Raw genomic sequence first — 22,113 nt, 5'->3', positions numbered from 1 at the left:
AATTGTTTCAACACGATGTTGGTAATTTTTTAACGGTATAATGGAGCATCGATGGCCGGAACTCGAAGCTGCCAGCACGCTCGAGGCCATCGACAAACCCGAGGGCGATGAAATTAATTAAATCCCTGGAATCGAGTAAACTGTAATTCTTGCGAGATTTTCTATATCGTTAACGTTGTAACGACGATGTAAAGCATCGAACTCACGCGACACACCACCTTTGTTATTTAATAAGTGGTAACACGTTACGGCGTATCCAGTTAAAACGAGCGGAACTTTGCTATATCATTGCGAACGAATTATACGCTTTTGATAAGGTACGCGTGAATGTCTCTTCGATAGCAGAATGTTTGATTGTCTTCTTATGGAGATTTTATCAGAGCGTGTTATTCGAATTCGCGACGGTATGACGATAATCGAGTTCCATTAACTCAGACACCTCTTCGAAACTCTGTTTTGCAACGTGTAATGGGGCATTAAGAGAGCGAAACTGGGCTTCTAGATTATTGCTCTGAGAGATGTACGGCGTGATGCAAGAGTATATCCAAGTTATGTACTCGTAAAACGCTGCGCAGATATAATCGTTAATTCGTATGATTTTGTAGCCTGTTCAAAATCAATGAGAATTCAAGGCCATCGAGGAGTAGATCCATCACTAAAGCTTTGGAAGCTTTATCGCTTTATTATTCACTTGTTCGATTTGTATTGTTAATCAACTGTTATTCGAGCAATACATAATTTCATCAAGACCAGCCTTTTAGTTCTAAGCAATTTTTTAGAGAACGTGATCGATCAATTTACCTTCTGAATGATTCACCTATCTAATTTATTTAATCTTACATTTATGTAATTAAACAAAGGAAACGCGAGATGGCAACCTGCACGTTTCGATCACGTAACAAATTCAACTATAATTTATAAAAATTCATTTACATATTACCCTTGCCGCAATCTAACAAAAAGAAAAATAAAGAACAATTTCAATCAGTACACTTATACAAAAAAAAAAGATAAACATAATCTACAAAAATTCACCTATTATCCTCTCAGTCTTTTCGTTCGACGTTTTCCATCATCGACGAATCAAGCGATACGCGCATTGTCTCGACACCCGTATCTCCTTGCACGCGCTACGCGAAAAGGCAACTTTATCGTCGCTTTCATTGTCTTGGCAATAGCGCAGTATCGGCGGGAGAGAAACGTACGCGCCCCAAAATCAAAGAGAAACGCCAGCACGTTTGCCTCGACATATCCATACGGTAAATTTCTTTTATTCTCCGGTGGCGGGCTAGCGCAGCCCGTTCCAAGCGATGTGAATCGAGCTGAAAACACCTGACACACTCGGAGAGACGTGCACACATGCACTCGCCGCACACCAGACAGCCCTCTACCACCATCCTCTTCCCATCTTTCTCCCTTTGAATCGGTGTCTCGCTTTGGCTCGCTCGTTCCGGCGAGCACTCGTGCAGATCCGTCGATAAGAGGCGGCCGCGGCAGTTTAACCCGCCGAGCAATTAAGGCGATACGATCGGTGCTCTCGTGAAATAACGTCACACTGCAGAGAGCTGGATACGTGGATAAGTGCTCTGTGTGCTCGTCCGTCCTCTTCTCTCTCTCTACCGCTTCATACCTCCTCGTTTTCGCTCGCGCCTCGTGCCAACCATCGTGTCACGTCTCTCTCTGTTTCTCTCTCTCCGTTCCTCTTTGCCAGCCGTTTCACCGTCCGCGTACGCTTTCTCTACCCGCCCTTTATCTATTATGCTGCGAGTTGCGCGTGTGTATACACAGCACGCGTGCATGCGTCTGTGTTTGCACGTACGCTTTGTATCGCGTTTTCACGTGCGCGCACCACGACAACCTCAAACACCACGACGACGACAACGGCGACGACGACGACGACAACAACAACGACAACGAAGCTGCTAGGCGGCGGCGACGACTACGACGACGACGACGACGACGACGACGACCAGCTGTGTGTTCTCTGTGCTACTTGTCGGAACTCTGCCAGTCCGCGCATACCATCGTATGGCCCGACTTAACTTAATAACACGGCACCCGTGACGCTTATGCACTCGGTGTTGCCCAAGTAAATGCACCGTGGAAACTGCTTGTAAACCCGACACCGACAGCCTTTTTCCTTCCCCCTCCCCGTCTCTCTGGCTAATTAAAGTTAAACACAAATTACTAACGTTTCCGTGGCACGGCCCCGTTGCGTGCGCGTGAACCAGGCTTGATTGCCTCGGAAACTGTTAAGTATCGCGGGCTTTGTAAATCTCCTTTCAATGACTGAATGGTTTCGTGACCGGTAAAGGAATGGTTGGGGACGCACGGTGTTTCCGAACGAATCGTGCAATCGCTTTCTCTTAAACTTTTGATCGCTTTTTGGATGACTGCCGTCGATATCGATCGTTCTTTCAAGTTCTTTTCAACGTGCAGAAAGAGCACGAAGCTTCCTGAGTTGAATCCAATCGATTTGCCATATGAGTACTCTCAGAAGCCAAATCGATCAGCTCCACTTTTTCGTAATTACTCAATTTTATTACGTAAGTACACGATCGACCGCCGATTGTCGAAAAACAAATGACTTACTTCCACGATAAGTTTACTTATTGCACGAAGATGACAGAAGCAGGAGAAAATTTTAAGGCGCATTGGAAGAACGCTATTTATAACATCATTCCCTTGTAGGTACTCTTCAATTTATGGAGTTGATCAATGTGGCTTTTGAACGGCTTATATAGTAGCCTTGATGGGAAGGATGTAGCGAGGTTATAAATTAATCGGGCTCGAAAGAACACGAGTTTTGATCGGCGAAACAGAAATTCAAGAAGATTTAAGGGAAGATAAAGCTCTTGAACCTTGTCAGCAATGTAATATGTTAATTTAAAACTATACATGTAGTTCTCTTTTTCCAGCTACAGAGGTTAATTTTCAGTATATGCATAAGTATTTCCTTTTACTATGTAATATATAATTATCGTAGAATAAAAAGTGACACGGGTTCAACATATTCGCCCTTTGGGCCCTTTTCAGTCTGACAAACGTGTGTACAAGCATCCAGGATGCATACGATCCCAGCTGCAGTTAGATCAATTAATAAGTTCATTTAATGATTTAATCCACCACCTTACAACATTCTTCCTCTCAAAAGTACATCATAATGTTTCTATTTAGAAGCTTCGTAATTGACTACGCATGGAACGTAAAGCGAACAAGGTTGATGAAGGTAACGTTGTCTGGTAACGAAAAGAAGAAACGAGCAAAAAGAAAAAAAAAAAGAGAAGTTATACGTCGACGTCGTGATCGTCGAGTGAAAGATAACAGCGAGCAAGCGGAGGAAAGGAAGGGTTTAAAAAAACACGTGGAAGCGGAACGAAGATTAAATGAACAGAAGCCGGAGAGAAGCGGAACAAAGGACCAAAAGCAACGGTTCGTCTACTCCGAGTGGACCAGGTAATTACTGGTCGAATCTCCTCTGTCTTTCCCCACCTCTGACGCCTATCTTTTCCAGCCCCTCGTTCCCGTCTACGCCAACCACCCTTGCGCTTCCAACCCGTAGAGAGTTGCCGCGAAAAAGCAGCACGAGATAAAAGCGCCACGAGAAAACTCCGAGCCGAGCTACGCCAATGGGGCGCGGTACTTTAGCGACACAAAGGAAGCTCAAATATCGGCCAACTGTCGTAGCCCGGTGCCACCCAACCCCTGGAACGACCTCTCTCTTTCACTGTCCGTTTCATACCTTTTCTTGCTTGAAACGAAAGCAGGGGAGAAAAAGAGAGAGACAGAACGTTTCAACAAAAGCATGACGGTACAAAAGCTCTACGATAATAGGAAGCACGGCAAGAACCACCCTGGTAGTTCGGCCACCTAATCTGTTACAGTCATAAACCCCATTTTTGCCCCTCCATCGTCGTCCTTATACGAACACCCAAAACCAACCTCTGTATTACAGTACATATAACCACCTATACAACCACGTAGAACCACACACGTACGCTATTAGTGGTACGTGAAGTCAAATTTTTCTCGGGATTACGTCTACCGACCAGTGCTCCAATCATCCCCCTTTAACAAACAAATTATTTTGTCCTTCTTTTAAATTCGATGTCAACTACATTTTGGAAAATATTTGTAACCCTTGGTAAGGATTGTTATAGCAAGGGCTGAGATTTATACTTCTGAATGTCAAGTGTTGGAAGTATAAAACTATAAGAGTAATTTTAGAATTGAATCGTATTCAGCGAATGCGTGGGTAGAATTTCGCGTTAACTGGCAGATTAAGCTCCGTAATTCTCAAAATTCTGAATCTCGTACGTGAGCCGCGTATAAAATACACGAAAGGCTGAATTATGAACATAAAAATATCGTAAGACGAACAAATCGCCCAACTCATTGTTCAAATACTATATATTGCCGAAAGCCAACCTATCATACCAAATATCTCATAATTTCAACCAGGCGGAACCTATATAGAACCACTCATCTTCCTGGTTCATGATTCTTCCTCTTCTTCCCATAGACCAAACAGGCATCGACATCGCTCGTTTCATCCTGGCAACCTTTAAGAGGCGACTTTGCATAAGGGTTGACTGCGTCAGGGGTGAATATGTTACAATTACTGGCAAACCGAACGAGGCAAAGGGACTTTGAAAAGGCTGGGCTCGCTTCAATCCTCGACACTTACGGACAATGTCACCCTTACCGATCCCCCTGGCCCGATACCGTCGCCATACCATCGCCCCTTTTTTCTCTCTAGAGGGTGCAGGGTGCACGGTCACGTCGAAATGAAATTTCTCGAGCAGGACGGCCACACGGCTCTCACCACCACTTTCTTGCTTGGTTCACGATAATCTCGTTATCCGATATTATAGGGTGGATCCGTGGCCGCTCTCCCTCCTCTTTCCGTTCACCCCTAGGAGGGTGAGCGCACGAGCAATGAAATTCGAGAAGAATCGTTCCGTGGCGTCTAAATTGCGATTCTAATCGGAGAATGGCACGCGTATGTGCTCAACGATCTGTTTCGACGTGGCCGTAAATGCGGGATTTATGTGAATCACCGGCGGCCACGATTTGTCGAGAGCCAACGAGAGATTACAAAACAACTCTCTTCGCGGAGTCGTTCGACCGTTCAGCGTGGCTGAGTTTAACACCGTTCCCTTGGTTTCCGGCTTCGCATATATATATATGTATACTTACGTATGTGTGTAATACACGCGTGCCCCTAGCAAATGTTTCTGCTACATTTCGCAAGCGTTTTGACGCTTCGTTGAAGGACCATGGATCAGACAATTGCTCGATATTTTGACGCGTCAATTATAATTTTTAAAGCTTTTTTTAAACCAGTCGTAACGCAGGTTTGGATAGAATTTGTCTAAAATACACGCTGGAATTATGCAGATATTTTAATCGAAAATGTTATTTAGAATTACGTGTACGAAATTACAATACAAATTGGAGCGGATCAAGATCGAATGTGGAATCTATCAACAGATGACTAACAATTATGATAAATTACTTGTACAATAATCATGAGGAATTTTAAATACATCAGAGATGGACAATTCAGAAAAAAAGTTGCAGAATTAATTAGAATATTCGTTGATAGAAAATACGCAAGACGTATCCGAAAGTGGGGAAGAAAAACAAAACGAAACGAAATTATATAAGTTCTCCATTCTCGTGGATGGTACGAGGTGAACCGCCTCTAATTGTTTTTCTATGTCCAGACCAGTCGTTAACCTGTTTCTCGGGGCTATGATTGGTACAGGTTGAACGGAACCAGATAAATGTGTAAGCGTGACAAGGAAGATAGGGAGAAAAGTCTTTCGTGTCTCCTGGATGTCGAGCCATTATCGGAGCTATCTCCCGACAACGGTCGACCGAGGGTTTTTAAGAGCGTGGCTGCCTTTATCTGCGAACAAGCTGCAGCTAATGTAGCTACGCGACGAGGTCTCGGCGACCTAACTATGTACTTCCTCCCTTTTTTTCCTCTCCTCTTTCCCCTTTGCTGTTCTTCTTTTTTATTATTATCTCCGAGTTGACTTCGTAGTCCTTTCGAGACAGCGTGAAGTGTTCAAGAAAGGAGTGGAAAGAAAAGGAAAAAAAGAAACGAGATACATCTTGTTACCGTGGCGTGGACAACGAGGGGTCCGAGAGTTTAGATTCAATGGAAAGAAGAAAAAATGTATCACGAAAAGATGGCATAAAACTCTAAGATAAATAAAAACAAATTTCTTTAAACTTTTCAGTTCATGAATTTGATTCTGAACCGAGTGGCTCAAATAAAGAATTTTAACTGTCCTTCGAATTTCCTCTGTAAACTACGCGTCCCAAAAATCAGAATTTTACACAGTCTGGTTCATCTTGAACTAAAACAAAGTGAACAACATTATTGTTCTCTCAAATATCAACTAATTTGCACCAACGTATTAAACTTTAAATTTCTCAAGATTAGAAATGTTAAATCGCGTCGTTGCCCCAAAACGTCAATATATCCACGTCACCTTTTAATCTACCTTTTAACTAATTAAGTTAAGATTATAGATAGAGTCAAAATGAAAAGGAAAAAGAAGACCACGTTTTTTAAACAATCAAGGTACAAATTACAAATATCACGACACATTGTCTACACAAATGGTACGAGTAAACAGAGTCGAGCACAACAGAGAAGATCCGGCCGCATGAGATTCGCTCGACTTCGTTGATGCGTGTATGTGCTTGCATTTCTGCGACGGAGTTCACCGCGCATAGTTCCTGTCCCTCTTCCCGCTCAAACAACTGGGATTCCCCGCGGAACGCGCGTTCTGCCGCTCGAAAAGTCACCAGAGCGTGCGCAGTCTTGTAACGCTGGTAGCGAATACCAATATTCGCTCTAGCGACTACGAAACTGGCTGCGGAATCGTATTGTGCGCGTGCTTGCACAATCTTCCCTGCCTTTGCCGCTGCGTACGCATCAGAAATCGCCTCGTACGACTTACAATCAAAGAGCTATACGTGCGCGTGTGTCCACTGGAAATTATTCGACTGGGAAAATATTCGAGTACTATCTTTTCTTGGTTTTAGCGGGTGTGTGTGTGTTGAGTAATTAAGCTACTCGAATTTTCATCGAATCACATTTGTGACAGACTACGGTCGTTCCACTGTATTATCTATATAGTCCACTACATATCGGAATTGATTCTTTATTTTAGCTTTCAATTCTGTTTCATTTCTTAATGCTAAATGTTATTTTGATTATTGATTTGTTGAAACAGCAGTATAAATAAATATGGAAGAAGTTCAAGACTGAAATTATGTCTGAAGGGTTACTATAACTGTAAAATAAACGGTATCTTGCTTTTGAGATTGCGATGGAAACTAATTCATTACATTTATCGCTCTTGCGGATAAAATATATCGAGTCACGCTTGAGTATTTTATTTATAAAGATTGTTGTTGTAAATTATTGCGTGGACTTTTAAAACGACAATTATACATACCCTATCTTAATTTATAAAGGTGATTTTATTTATATCGTCAACGAGCTTTAGATTAAAATTATCGATTCGTACGATTGTTTTCGATGTAACACGATTAAAACAATTCTTTGACATAATTACATTTGTGAATGAACAGAAAATAGGAATTTAAAAACAGGACATTATAAAAAAACGAATAAAGATATGATCGTACACGTGTAAACTATCCGACTTTTCCTTTAAAGATTTACTTCACGACCGAACATATTAATCTCCGACGTCTAACAGTTTTCCCACCGTTTCAAAATAAATGATAAATTCAAAGAGCCGATAAATTCCTCGCGCCCACGTCTAATATTAGAACACGTGCTCCGTCTTTATCTAATCTTGACAAACGCGATCCTTTTACATGGCTTTCCGGATTAATCAAAAGCGATACATCAAGTGCAAAGATCGGACTCAATAACACTATCGAATACGTGTTAACACGTAAGAACCCGTACCCTTAGTCGTATAACCTAGGCACGTAGAGAGCAGAGAGTGCTACAGGTACACGTATATAACGTTGTTCGCCGGTGAGGAGCGAAAGAAGCATACGAAGCTTCCGAAAAGGAAACGGCGGTGCAAGTAAGACGCTGTAAAGTGCAAGAAGGAAAGGCGAAGAAACGAGGGAAGGAGACAAGGTAGCCACAGATGGGATCGAGCCGGTAGTATACGGTAGCCCCCATGTATATCATTAACCTCATCCTCGTTTTTCGCCTCCTCCTCGTATACCCTGTTCCATCGCTGCCACCTTCTCCACCTTCGTGTGGCGAGCGTAGGTCTCGACGGCCCGATGAAACAGGAATATCCTGTCTCTCTCCCGCGGCAGTCACGCACCAGCCCGATGTCTCTGTCTTCGAAACCATCTTCCATCTCGTTTCGATCCCCGTGCCCGTGCGCTATTCTCGTCTCTCTCGCTCCAGTGACCATTCTCGTTCGAGCGGTTTCACTCCTTCGTTCCTCTACGAAGCTCTCGACTGCTCTCATTCCCGCAACAGTGGAGTACATAATTCTATCCTGCTTCGTCGGCGACGCTCACCGATTTTCCGTCTCAGTTAGCCTGCTGGCTGCTGGTAGCGAGCGAGCCAGCGTGCACAAACGAGTAATTAACTATCTCCGTGTGGGACACGTGTTCCCACCATGCTCTCCCTTCTCTCTCCCCATTCATCGAGCCACGTCCCGGCGCTTTCTCCGTCTCTGGCCAACACGGTGTCTCGTTCGTCACGCTGTCTCGCTCTCGGACACGTTGTCCCCGAGCCATTCTGTTTGCACACACGCTCTTATGTTAATTCAGCTTAACGCCCCAAAGCCCTCGAGGGTCGCGGCTCGCTTCCAAAAATTACGACCGATCACGAAGAGGGACCCCCGAGGTGGTCACGGACAACCTCGTGGAAAATAATAGGGACCCCTTCTGTGTTGTTCAGTTAGGGAGGGGGGAAAGGGAGATGCTCAGTGAGGGTCGTTTACGGTTAGGGCTCCCAACGATTGTCGTTGGAATACTTGATGAGTGGTATATAGTATATACCAAGGACTGGATTAGCCAGGCCCTCGGCATTTACGTGTGACCTGACACGACGACCGTAAACAGGAATTTGATAATCCGATAGCGTGAGCTACGAGTGGATAACTTCGATCCGGTTGGGCCACATTTAGCCAGCCACTCTCGTCTTTCCTAGATTTTTTCAGCATTAACCAAGCTTAAAACAACTCTCTGCAAACTAACAAACAGAATCTCTAATCACGATCGTACGTTTCTTTTTTCTTTTCTTTTTTTTTTTTTCTTTATGCAAAATCCGCTACAACGGTTCGTTGTCTATCTGCGTGAAACGTTTTTCCTCTTTCCTTTTTCTGCTTTGCACCGGAGAAGAACACGTGCTATGCAGATTAGTTCTAGAAACTCGAGCCACTGAAGTGGAACGTGACAATTTATTTTCAACGAGCCGATATAACGATGAATTAACACGAATACGATTCAATTATGCAATGGAAAGCGGCACAGACTTAATCGATATTCAATCGACTGATAAAAGCCGGAGAAACGGAGATAGAGACGGACGATGATACGTAGAAGCAAAGACGAAGATAGAGGACGAGTTCACGGTGAGGAAGGCTGGTAATATATCCGATTCGTTTGACATCGATGATACGGAACTGTATTGAAAATGAGCTTGTCCAAGGCTTCCTGTATTTTATTATACAACAGACGACGAAGGTATTTCGACACTTATCGTGGAAAACTCTCTGAAATATCATTAACGCTACAATTAGTCACGAGTATCATACTTATTATTGTTTAAGTTACAAGATTATCCCAAGTTTACGATACGGACAGCACGTCTGCTAAAGTGAAAACTTTTCCATATTGTCACATTATATGGTTTACAACTCGGATCACGTCTAGAATTTAATTAAGCGTTGGACGGGTCCGCTTAATAGCAAACAACGTTTCATAAACTTCAACACCAAGAAAAAACTCGGCAATAGACCACAGGACGATGTGACTAATGGGACGTTAAGCTACGCGCCCTCCACCAGATAGGCACATGACGCACAACTTGCGAGACGCTCACCACATTTCAACGGTCACATGATTGGACAGATATACACATTCCCGCCTCATAAAAAAACGTTGACGAAAACACACTCCCTAGCCTGACTCCTAGAATGTAAACACCAAGCGCTTCGAGAATAACAGACTTACAAATCACGGTCATACTAAGATTTCAAAATTACCATCATACTAATTTTAAATAAAAATTTAACAAAATAGCATTCGTACTAGAATTCTTTAATCAACCTTCCACTTTGCGCATTAATATGATCCAAGGTTCGCGACTCACCGGATAATTACAATTTAATTGATTGCTAAATAGTGGAGAGTGAGCAGAACCAATCTGAAGATGTATATAGAAGTTACCAGATACTTACCACAACATGTGTGTTGTTTGCTAAAATATTAATATACGACGTGAACGATCGTCTTAAACGTATAATTAATGCTAACGGGAAGTACCACTAAATATTCCAAGGTTTATTAATATTCACTTGATAAATTGAAAAATGCAGAAGAGTAATAATATTGCGAACCCTGTTTTTTAAATTTACTTTAGAACTTATGGGAGCAAGATATCAGTTTCTTCAGAACCGAAACTCAATTGTGTACTCGTACAATGAAATTTACATGCAAATGAGAAACGAAGAGAAACTCAAACATCGTGTAATTTCCGTATATAAATATTCGTATTTGTTTCAAACTTTTCCGATATGATCATGGTAGTCGTATTATTATCTTGTACATCATACATTACCCCCTCTATAACGCGTATAATATATTCAGAAAAGATGTTTACAAGTATTCAAATACACATTTCCATGAATTACCATATGTTTTTCTATTCGTGACAAACTGCTAGTTTTTCCAGATCGCGTTTTCCTCGTCAATTTTCTACGATCACAAATGGTAGGATGATTGGTCGAAGACAATGGAATTGGCGTCGTTCGGTCGCGACCTCTTTTTATATATACTTTGTTCCTTTTGACATCGCCGGTGAAACCAACACTCAAGGGATCGTAAAATAGCTGTTAGACTATTTGTTCCATTGCCTTGAAATAACGACTGTTTCGAAAATTTAATCCGGTATCGTTCAACGACGAACATCACCACTTACATAAACAGACTCCTTGCTTGTTAAAAGGCGTTATATTTCTTTCAGGTGATTCCTTCCGCTATGGGGAATTCTCAATATACAATATTTATTTTACTTCTAATAGGCCGCCTGAACAAGCAAACTGGCAGAGATTAAAGGGGATAAGGGCTCAAGATCTCGGTCAGGCACGACAAAGACATTTCTAACCCTGCACTTTAATTGCTGTGCCAATTGCAACTTAATGAATTATTCATTAAATAAACGATAAATGTACAAATGTACCAACGATTAAAATACATAATAACGGTAACTATCAAGTAGCGTTATAGCGTTATAATGAGAATCAGATTTGCAGTGAATGTAGTTACCAAAAAAAAATTGTTCGTAACATGATTCAACGTCAATAAGGTATCCGCAAAGAAAACATTCCCAAAAGCCACAAAAACATCCAGCTACATTGCAAGCTATATAGGAGCTACACTCAGCCACGAGGATACCTATACGATTGTTTTTATGATCTCGTTCGCCTGCATATCTGGATAGACTCGTAACAGAAGTAACAGAACAACAATACGAATGTTGTCCAGCGAGTTTCAGGCCAGCCAGTGTCACTGTCCTGCGCCTAAAAGAAACTGATTAGTATCCGTGTGCGCTAGTCGAACGCAAATATTTGGACGTTTCTCTTTTCCTTCGTTCTACGGCCGTCTGTAGACGGTATCCATGACGACGTGGCCTAAGAGATACGTCAGAGTGAACGACGACCGGGAACAGAAGGAGATGGAAAAGGAGCGTGCACCAGGCCCGACGAACGTCCGACAAATATTTGCATAGCGTGGTGGGTTTGCGGAAAACCAGTGTGCCGCCGACCGGATAGACGTATTCGGAAAGAATATCCCTGTGTAGACGCGTATATACACGGTGACCCAGAAAGAACGGCTCGGGTAATTTTGAGGTACACAGTAATTGTAAAATCGAGAGAAAGATTTATAGCCGCGTCAACGAGAGATTGAAAATTAATTAATCAAAATATCCCAAATCATTTTTACAAATGAGCTTTACTTTTACTGTGTTCGACGTCGCTTTCAGTTGACAGGATTGTCTTAGCTAGGTTATGTATACGGTATCGCTTTTATGTAGAACACGTACTAAAATATCAGAGTATTATGGGAAATATTTCGTAATAATTTAAGTCAAACACATACGTAGAGTTTTACGATACAGAGACGGATAATTATTTGTCTATGAAAATTATTTGTCAGCATGCGTATAGAATTTTTAAGTAATGAAAATCGAATTCGCAATGGAAAATGAATTTAAACATCAGGACGTAAAACAATTTCATAAAGTTATGAAAGAAGCTTTAAATAAATACCTATGCTATTTTACTTTACTTTATCTCTTTCAAAGTTAATTTTTTAATTTCTATGCTAATTCAACATTTTCACTTTAGACACCGTATACACCTAAATTGCTTCGCTCCTTTTTTCCAGATCACCCTATGTATGTATATAAGTGAACGAGCAGTGGTTGAAAATTCACGAGAGTGTCGTTCGAGGATATCGCTAGAAAAACGTTCAGACAGTTTTCGTGACTGGACGCTATTCGTGGTCTTGAAATGCGGTGCAAGGAAGAAAATCCCTAGAGTATTTCGTTTTAGGTTCTTCGCAGAATCATCGACCATAAAAAGATTTTCACTTGTAGAGAGTTATAGCTGTTATGGGCAAAATCCTGTCAGTGCCACGTTTTAACTACCAACACAAGCTGTTTTCTCTTTACTTTTATGTTATGAGTTTAGTCTATGAGTAGAATTGGCCATATTAGTTGAGAAATATTAGTTTAGAGTATGTTGAATGGTTTAGAGAGAGGAAGTTAATTTTAGAGTACACAATTGGTGTCGAAATAAGATCCTTTTTTTTTTTTTGAGTATACTTTAACGCATTATGAGTGCAATTTCGGGCAATTAGAGAAAATACTACAATTAATTAAAAAGTTTCTGTGACTCGAAAACTACGAGTATAATAGCTATAAATAGACTGACCTAATGCCACGCTAATCTTGCGATAATGAAACGTAGTAGTACAGCGATAAATGCGAATAAAATAATATTCACAAGATAAAAATACACGGATGGATAAAAAGTGAAAGATACTTGAATAATTTAATATTGCAAAATTTATCTCGAGAAAATGTCCAGTCGATCAATCAGAAGAAATACACAACCTAAATACAGCTAAATCTTTCCGATCAATGAAAATTGCATTCACGATATCGATAATTCCTAAAATGATCAACGTGTGTTTTCAAATCTCTAAGAAGAATTGTAAAACGTTATCGATAAATTAACCACTTTTTTAACCGCTTTCGTTTCGAATAACGACTGGCAAATCTAATATGTCGTGTGATAGAAGTCAAAATCACCATTCTGTACTAAAAAAAAAAGTAGGAAATTTATCGCCATTGTTCGGAGTAGCAGTATCTCATAAATGGTTCGCTTTAAACTTGTATTATTCAGCACTTTGAATTCGGTCCGAAACGTGTCATGAAACCATAATAATGATTTTAAAATCCTCGCGATTGTTAATCAGAAAAATTCCATTTAGTCCCTCTAATGAATCTGCCAATAGTTGTGTAACATTTTACATTCTCATCCATTTATTTCAGATATATTACCTATCGAAACAGATGAAAATATCAGGAATATAAAAATCGGAATACCTAAATAAAGCCATAAGAATTTCAACCTGGAATCTTTCTCCTCCAAATATACCATTTTATTAAAAATATTGGAGATATCTGATGTACCAGACGGTTGTAAAATATAATACAGATCAATATCAATATTTGACAATTTTTCAAAACCTGAAAACACCTGTACGATCAATTTTCCCTATGGAATGTAAACAACATATTTACCCACGAAGCATAGAATTCAACAGATATCACAACACGATCACTTATACCTCTATTTAATTTGACCAATTTCCTATCTGATCTTGCAGTCTAATAAATATCACAGAAAAAGTATAGCCTACGATCGAGCCTGGTGAATGAGTCACCAAAGTCAATCACCTATTCCAATTCCTTTAGAACCACGTTCCCGAATCGTCCATGAAGGCCGTGGCATTTTTCGTGGCATCGATGCCGGTGCAGGATAATAACCCCCCGCGGTGAGAAATTACAGAGTCCCAAAGCGCCAGGATTAAAGGACGAAAAAGTGTACGGGAGAGCGGTGCGCGATCGTGGATATGCGATCGATATTACAGATCTGTGCGTGCCGCCAGCAGCGATAAGTAATACTATATAGCCGATTGTATGGACTTGCGGAGAGAGAAAGAGAGGCCCGCGAGCAATTTTACGCGGGGCAGAAAGGTGCGGGGAGGGTAGAGGCGAGGAGAGAAATGTCTGCAGTCACGGAAGAGGAGTCATGGAAACGCGAAACGCTGCGGTGTGCGGCAGCGTGATGTAGCAGAGTCAGGGAGCAGCGTACGCAGGCTCAAAGAGGGGGGAACACGACAAACTGCCAAGCCTAATGCCAATTAGTGCCATTCTCCTGTACGAGCAAGTCCGAGGGGACTTGAAGAGGCTTCCTCGGACTTTCTTTTTCCCCCTATCCACCTTCCACCAGCGAGGTTTACAAAGCGGTTAGGCGTATTTATCGCGCTGTATACATGCAAAACGTGTACACACGTGCACGTTCGCGTGGTGACTATATGTATATTCATGCGCGTGTGTATAGCTACGCCACGGTATCCGTCGCTCCTTGCCAAGTGCCTGCACGCATTATTCGTGGCGAACGTGCACGAAATACTTATGCACTCGCACATTCCTCTCGAAATACACATATACAGGCGACCTTCGTCAGTGATATATACGTGTATCTATGGATATAGGTGCACGCATACATTCGAGCATAGGCAAGTATGCACACAACGTTTTGTCCCTTTTTTTCTCCAGGATAGTTCGATTTATAAAGCCGTGACTAACGAGCCGTGAAAATCGCGAGCGGTCCTCCGTATCGAATGCGCGATGTTCCCCTCCCCCCCGGACGTGTTCCATTCGCTCTCTACATTCTTTTTTGCCAGCCACGGGGGAAGAAGTTATTAGTGACGCGAATCCGGTTAATTGCACGTGTAATCTATCACAAGACCGATTATCGCAGCCATAGATGTTATGAATAATTAAGGCTGAGCTGAAAAGACGTTGCGTGCAACGATGATAAAGCGTTGATGGATGTAAACACGATTCGAGGAATCGTTAGCCATTACCGGAGGAACGATGGAGAAATTCGTAGTCTCGATCGAAACGCTTGCTTAACGAGTGTTCGAACTGTGCTATTTGAAAGGAATCGCCACTTTGCCAGCCACTTCATCGCGAGGTTAATACTAGAAGCGATTCAGCTTCAAAGACGGAAGATTAAGCGGTGAGGAAACGATCGAGGAATATATACTGGCACGAGATTGCCCGGACCACGTACGAAACGGTAGAACTCTCCTTTCGAAGGAGTTAAAAGGAGAAGTGAAAGATGGTGGAGGTAATTCGAGAGTTATTTAAACGAGCACCGAACAGAGAAGAGGGGTCCTGGTGGAAGCGGAGTTCCATTCCACTTGAAAACGCATGCAGACGTAAACACAATCGCTCCGGCACAATGGATTATGTTCCGAACACTCGAGGAACCCTTGTAGCTCGGTTGAAACGGCCAGTGTCTGAGAAAGCTCGACGAGGATAGAACGAACCCCCAGCTTTACCAGTTCACCAGGGCTATCTATAGAGGGCACGGCCGAAAGATAAATAATTGCCTGAAAAGCGTTGCCGGAAGACAAACAGACGGGGCACGAATGTCTCGCCGAAACGCGAAAGAAAAGATCCAACCCTTCTCGTGCGTGTAAGCCATCACTACTGTCATAATGCAAACAAATTTACTCGATGGGAAATATTTATTGACCACGAGATACGACGGACGTTTACATATTTCCATCTGTCCGCAACGGTATGAGCATTTTGAAATCGCGAGCACTTCGGACTGCCAGCAAAGCCGGAAGTGTATACTCTTCACGGTACGTTGTTATCATCGATTCGACTCGGTCGAAGATTTTCATCGCATGTTTCGCGAACTATCGAACGACGACAAGAAATTTCTATCCCTCGTTACCTTCGCAATTTATAAGACATTTTTCATGAGTTCGTAAATTATAAAACATCGATGTGAGCGGAGGATTCGAATGGTTCTGAAACGGACGAGTGCACGAGAACGATTGTAAAGCAATAAAGAAGAAACGAGCTTTTGCTGTGGGATTTCTCGAGTAGGATGTTCCTTGTTGAAACAGAAGACGGAACTGGAGGGGTGGCAAAGTAACCACGAGGGTCCATAGGTAAAGCACTCCACACAGCTCTTCTCTTCTCCTTTGCACTCCCAGTGGACCAATTTACGGCACCCTGAGGACTCGGGTATTACGCTTCACGCTCGGGGGTTCGTTTCTGGCCATTGTTGCGCCAGTCAGGGGGATTATTTCGGCAGAGACGAGGGATGCTTTCCCAGTTGCAGTTGTTCGTCTCTTTCGCTCGGCTACCCTCGGATTATACGTCCCCCCCCCCCCCACGGCCTCCCCAAGCACCTGCAACCAAGCTAAGCTAAACTGTCTCGTCCGATCTACCTTTCTTTTTCGGAAGTGAGGAAGTAAAGATATAAAAAGAAGCACGAGAGAAGATCCACGGCTATCTTCGCTGATTAATTCGCCTCCGATATCGGAAAGAAAACCATTTAACGTAATAAGCTACTTCAGCCAGAGTTCAGATCTCTGTATTCCCTCTGCCCCCGGGTACGGTCGACTATCGAGAGACCCATTAAAAACTCTTACAAATAGCAATTATAAACGGGAAGCCGGCGATAAAGGGCGTTCGTCCATTTAATTATCTCAGCCTTATTGAAGAGAAAACTAGGCGAGCGTGCACGAGCAAATCAAATCGTTTTATCGGTATCCGTTCCATGAACCTTAACAGTACGATTCCCGTATCGACGAAGAATCGTCTTTTTACGTTCTCTGAAAGTTCTTATCGGAAACGAGCCGTCTGCGTTATTCTTCTTCCACTTCTTCCTCTTCCCTTCTTCTTTTCTTTTCCCACCCTTTGTTTTACTGCACTTCGATACGCTCTCCCCTCTGCCCGATACAACGTTCCCTTTTTATCGACAAGATTTTTACGGTCGTACTAGCGCGGTCTCGTGTAGAATAACACGAGAGCGGGCAGCGTAAGTGAATCTCGGGGGCGCCAGTTCAGAGAGTAATGGAACAGACAATATGTCGCGTCACATAGGCGAGAGCCGGAGGGGAAAGAAATACGCGCCCCAGGTGCCGAATAAACGTTATAGGAGAATACAATTTGGCTATACTCCATCGAACCCAGTCAGACACGCTGCTCTTTCGTCGATACAGTAGGTCGCGCGAAACGATTTTTTCCGGTCGTCGCGTTCGTTCAACGTGGGTAATTGTATCAACGAGCAAACGCACAGAGGTATATCGAATCAACGATAGGATCGAACCACTCTGTGTGCATGCGTGAAAAATGACTGATGAAGTAAAACGAGAAGAAAAAAAAGGAAATAAACAAATACACGGTGAAAGGAGATATAAACGTAAAGCAATAACGCGGCAGCGATGGAACGAGGCAGAAATTAAAACAATCGCTTCCTCCTCCCCTGCTATTCCTCTCTTTCCCCACCAGTGAACAAGAAGCAGCAGCGTGTAATTACCGCGAACGGGAGCACGAGATCGCGATTCCACTCGGTCAGGAAACATATAATGGGAGTATAATGCGTGAAATTTACCGGGCGCATCAGCATAATGGACGACGTGACGCTCAAGATATCACTGTGATTCCATATTTCCGTGCCGACAGCGCAACTCGATTCGCCTCGGCTCGCATGTCCCGGCACGGCGTGCCTCCAACAACGCATTACCATGTGCAGCGTGGCGTCGAACGGCTTCGAAGCTTAAAATCGCCCCGATTATCGTTCCACGCTGCTTACAAAACGTTCCCCTCCCCCTGCCATTTACCAAGTCAAATGTCTTTGTTTGGTCCGTGAAATTCGATCGCATTGTTTGCACGTATTTTATTAGATCGATATTATATTATAGACAGCGAAAAAACGAGACACAAAATCAAAACAAATAATAAAAGAAATGAAAAATAAAAAAAAGATAGACGTATCATATATTCGATTTCATCGAGTTTGCAAAAGTTTTTTCATCTGTACGCGCACCGAACCGCGTTTACACAAGCGTCGAGGCAAACGGGCCGATTAAACGCATCAATATTTACCGAATCAGGGCCCGTCGCGAGTGCATATCACGATTTACAGAAGGTTATGTTCGTCTAATACCGTGTATGCACTACTATTTCATCACCGACGTACGGCTCCCCCTTGTCCCGTACGAAAAAAAGCGAAGCAACTATATCTTTCATCCTTATTTCTCGCCAACGTCTGTCCCTCTTTGCTTCTTCACGGCACTCGACACAGAGCCACCTTTTTTCCACAACATTGTCGCCGCCTTTCGAGGGACAACCTCGACTCTTTTGCCAGTACTGTTTTTTTCCTCCCTCCGGTCTTCTTTTTTCCTTTGTTCATTCCCGTTTCATTCTCCGTCTTTCTCTATTCGACGCGTTTCTCGCCCTCTTTTCCCCCCCGCTGCTCACCACGTGCTACAATATCGCCGGGCCGCATCCGGTGTAACGCCTGTTATTAGGGATGGGCCAGATGAAGCTTTCATTATTCTATCCGAGGGGTCCCTTTCCATCCGACAACACACCGTTATAATACAAAGTAATGGCTGATTTTTTTTGCTTTCGCCTCTAATTATTATGATTATCGGTGCCGGGGCAAATATAATGGCAACGGTGAATGATGTAATTTTTTCCTGGCAGACGTACAATGTTACGTCCCCGCGTCACCCTAAACGTGAAAATATTGCGTCCACTAGCGTTAATGCGCACGGTCGCACGTTTAATCGCATACAACGACATTTCCGCGCTTCTATCGTCGCGCTGGAATAAATGCAATAAACATATCACACGCCGGTACATTCAACGCGCTTACATAAAGTCACGCTATTCCGTTTTTCATTGGCCGACCGTTTATAATATCCTGTTCATCGGCCGGCAAGAATTTCACCGACTAAACTTGCCGTGAAACTATGCTTCCACGGTCTACACGTACATACGCGAGCACAATCTCGTCCGATCTTGTACATCGTTATGGTTATGTACTACGACCGAGACGGTTTAATCGTGGCAGCTATTATAAGCCGAACACGAAATCCATAGAGAGGGGACACGCGAAGAAAAAGGAGTTTCGCATAACTGATTCATGGATCTCCGATTCACGGATCAATAGGCTCTCCCCCCTTGCGACGCGATGCGGCGAGACGAAATGGCTTTTACACGGTCCACGGCTAACATCGAATTCGTGACGGGATTTCTGGCCGTGCGCGCAAACACGCTCTCGCCGCGGTCCGATATCTCGAAATCTCGAAACGAGGAGGCAGAGTTACACGTATGTACGCGCGCGATACAGTATATACACTCCCCAAAGGCACGTGTATCCGACACGTACATAACCTATATGGGTATCGTACGCGCGAACCATGATAAATGTGTGCACCGCGACGCACGTGACCGTATCAGTGGCAGCGAACTAAGACGCGCGAAGAAACCGCGCACGAATCGGTATTATTATCGCGTGCTCGACCAACGCGGATCAGCCGCCGTTTCTATTTCGATCGAGAGAATGTTTTGACGTGACCACGCCGCTCCCTAGTACACGAGTGTAACAACGACCGCGATCCCGTTCCATAATCGGCTGGCATGCGTTCGCAAAAATTTCAACGCGATAGAATTCGTAATCCGATCGACGACCGATCGTCGAAAGGCGTTACACTGGTTTCTACGCCACTGAACGTGATCAGAATCGCGCGCAGTACGCGCAGCACAGTACACGTGAAACTCGAACCAAGTGGCTAAGCTGTGCGCGGGTTCCCCTTACGAGGTACAAATCGTTTAAACTGCGTAACAAAGGCGTAACGCGACGAGAATTAAGCCTTCGAAAGGTTTCTCTGAATTTTGATACATAAGGAAAAAAACTATGACAGTTTAAACCGTTATTCCGTTAATAGAATTTTGTTTATCGTGTAAGACGGTAACGAAAGGCAATGGAAATATGTGTATATAAATTATTTCAGGGACATACATACTTAAATAAACATAAGAAAACGAAGGATGTAAAATCGACGAAAAAATTGATTTACTCACCGGATGCCTAGCAGCAGCGGCGGCAGCCACAGCAGCAGCGTTGATTCCAGCACTGGGATACATGTTTTTTGTATGGTTTCAAACTAGTACAAAATACAAACACCTCTATATGTGTTTTTAAAACACGTAAGCGGTATGCTTCATGTCACGCAACATATTAACGACAATAAATAACAACAACAACGATAAACAAAAACACTTCGATTCAAATCGCCCGCGTGGGCTACGAGGACGAACGAACTTCAGCACGGCTCTGTCCGCGGTTCTGTCGACGCGATTCGATCAAGAAGGTCCCCGCCTCGGATGCACAAAGATGATCCATCGGTGTGTTTGCCATCCGCAACTACCGCATTCTCATCGATAACATGTAACTTCACCTTTCCGAACGACAACTACTCTACTGTCACCACTTATTTCGACCCGCCTTCTACGTTCATCGAGGTTAAACGTGACGCCGACGCCACGAAGAATCCCGTTGGGCACGGAGAGCGTGGCGTGCCCTTTATCCGGTCGGTAAAACAGGGCGAGAACCGCGATAAGAATACGCCGAGTAAAGCTTCCTTTTCTTTCGGATTAAACGAAAGAAGGAAAACTGCTTCTCCTTCTTCTGGTATTCACGGCTTCACTTCCTCAATATTGGAACACCATCACACAGAGACACTACACTTTGCTTGTTTACGACTGGAACAGTGGCCCGCCGCCACACTTTGAGGTTAAGTTTACTAACACTAGCACGCACACGTCTATTCCGTTGCTACGCAAGAAAACTCCTCTGGTACCGATACAACAGCGCGTGTGGGAATTAAAAAGCCGGGAAGCGCACCGATCGGACGAAATCGGCGGTCGCAACGTGAAGGCGAAACACTAAACGTTAAACGCACAGACGGACAACAAGAACAAACCTCTCTGTACAACGGCCTCGGAGCGACTGATGGACGAACAAGTGGTGGGGATGGTATCCCCTCCAAAGCAATCTTTCCCTTCCCCCACTCTGATAGGCCGTTACTCCACAGTTAAACCCGCCAAGCACCCCCTCGAATGTCTCTCCTCGTTCTCGACGCTCGTATTAACCGGCGCGATAGCTCCTTCACAATTAAGTCGCGTTACGTAAGGGTCTCGAAAAGGCGAGCACGAAAATCACGGCTCGTTAAAACATCGGTACGTCCTCCTTCTCTCTCTCTCTCTCTCTCTCTCTCTCTCTCTCGCTCTTTCCCACTCTCATTTCTCGCTCTTTCTTGCTTTTTGCTTTCTGGCACTCTCTATCTCATAGCACCTGTCGTTTCTGTCGTATACTTAATCTGCTTTATCGACCAACGGCGAGGCACGAGGATATGTCTATCGTGATTTTGGCGCGCTGTTGACGCGATGAGTGACCCGGCCATAGCTTTAGGGCCGTTTTAGTTGACCGTAATTAATCGGGTTTCAAATGAACGGTTATATTCGCGTTAAGCATGGCGCAATCGAACAATATACATACATCGATTCTATTATGTACATGATCAACGTGATATGTTTGCTCTGTCCCTCTTCATCTCTCCTCTCTTTTCCTACCTCTTTGTTCCCTCGTTCTCTTTCGCCCTTGCTGTCTATGAATTATTTTAATGACAGCATTTTTTTCACATTATGTCGACGTTGTGAAATTTTATACCAACGTCTACTATTTC

The 22,113-nt window shown here is 43.4% G+C and overlaps 1 protein-coding gene across 2 annotated transcripts in view; it reads right to left on the bottom strand.

The window, feature by feature from the left end:
- LOC122568092 (protein groucho-like) overlaps nt 1-21,406 on the bottom strand; it is a 154,870-nt gene extending 133,464 nt beyond the window's left edge. For both annotated transcript variants that reach the window (XR_006316965.1, XM_043727447.1), the window contains exon 1: nt 20,450-21,406. Coding sequence is in view for 1 of the 2 variants with exons in the window: in XM_043727447.1 (XP_043583382.1) it covers nt 20,450-20,512 (63 nt within the window). In the remaining variant the exon portion in view is untranslated. The remainder of the gene's footprint in view (nt 1-20,449) is intronic.
- Nucleotides 21,407-22,113: the final 707 nt, after the last annotated feature.

This window comes from Bombus pyrosoma, linkage group LG6 (assembly GCF_014825855.1).
Source record: "Bombus pyrosoma isolate SC7728 linkage group LG6, ASM1482585v1, whole genome shotgun sequence".
Lineage (NCBI taxonomy): Eukaryota > Metazoa > Arthropoda > Insecta > Hymenoptera > Apidae > Bombus > Bombus pyrosoma.
This window is presented reverse-complemented; position numbering and strand designations above follow the sequence as displayed.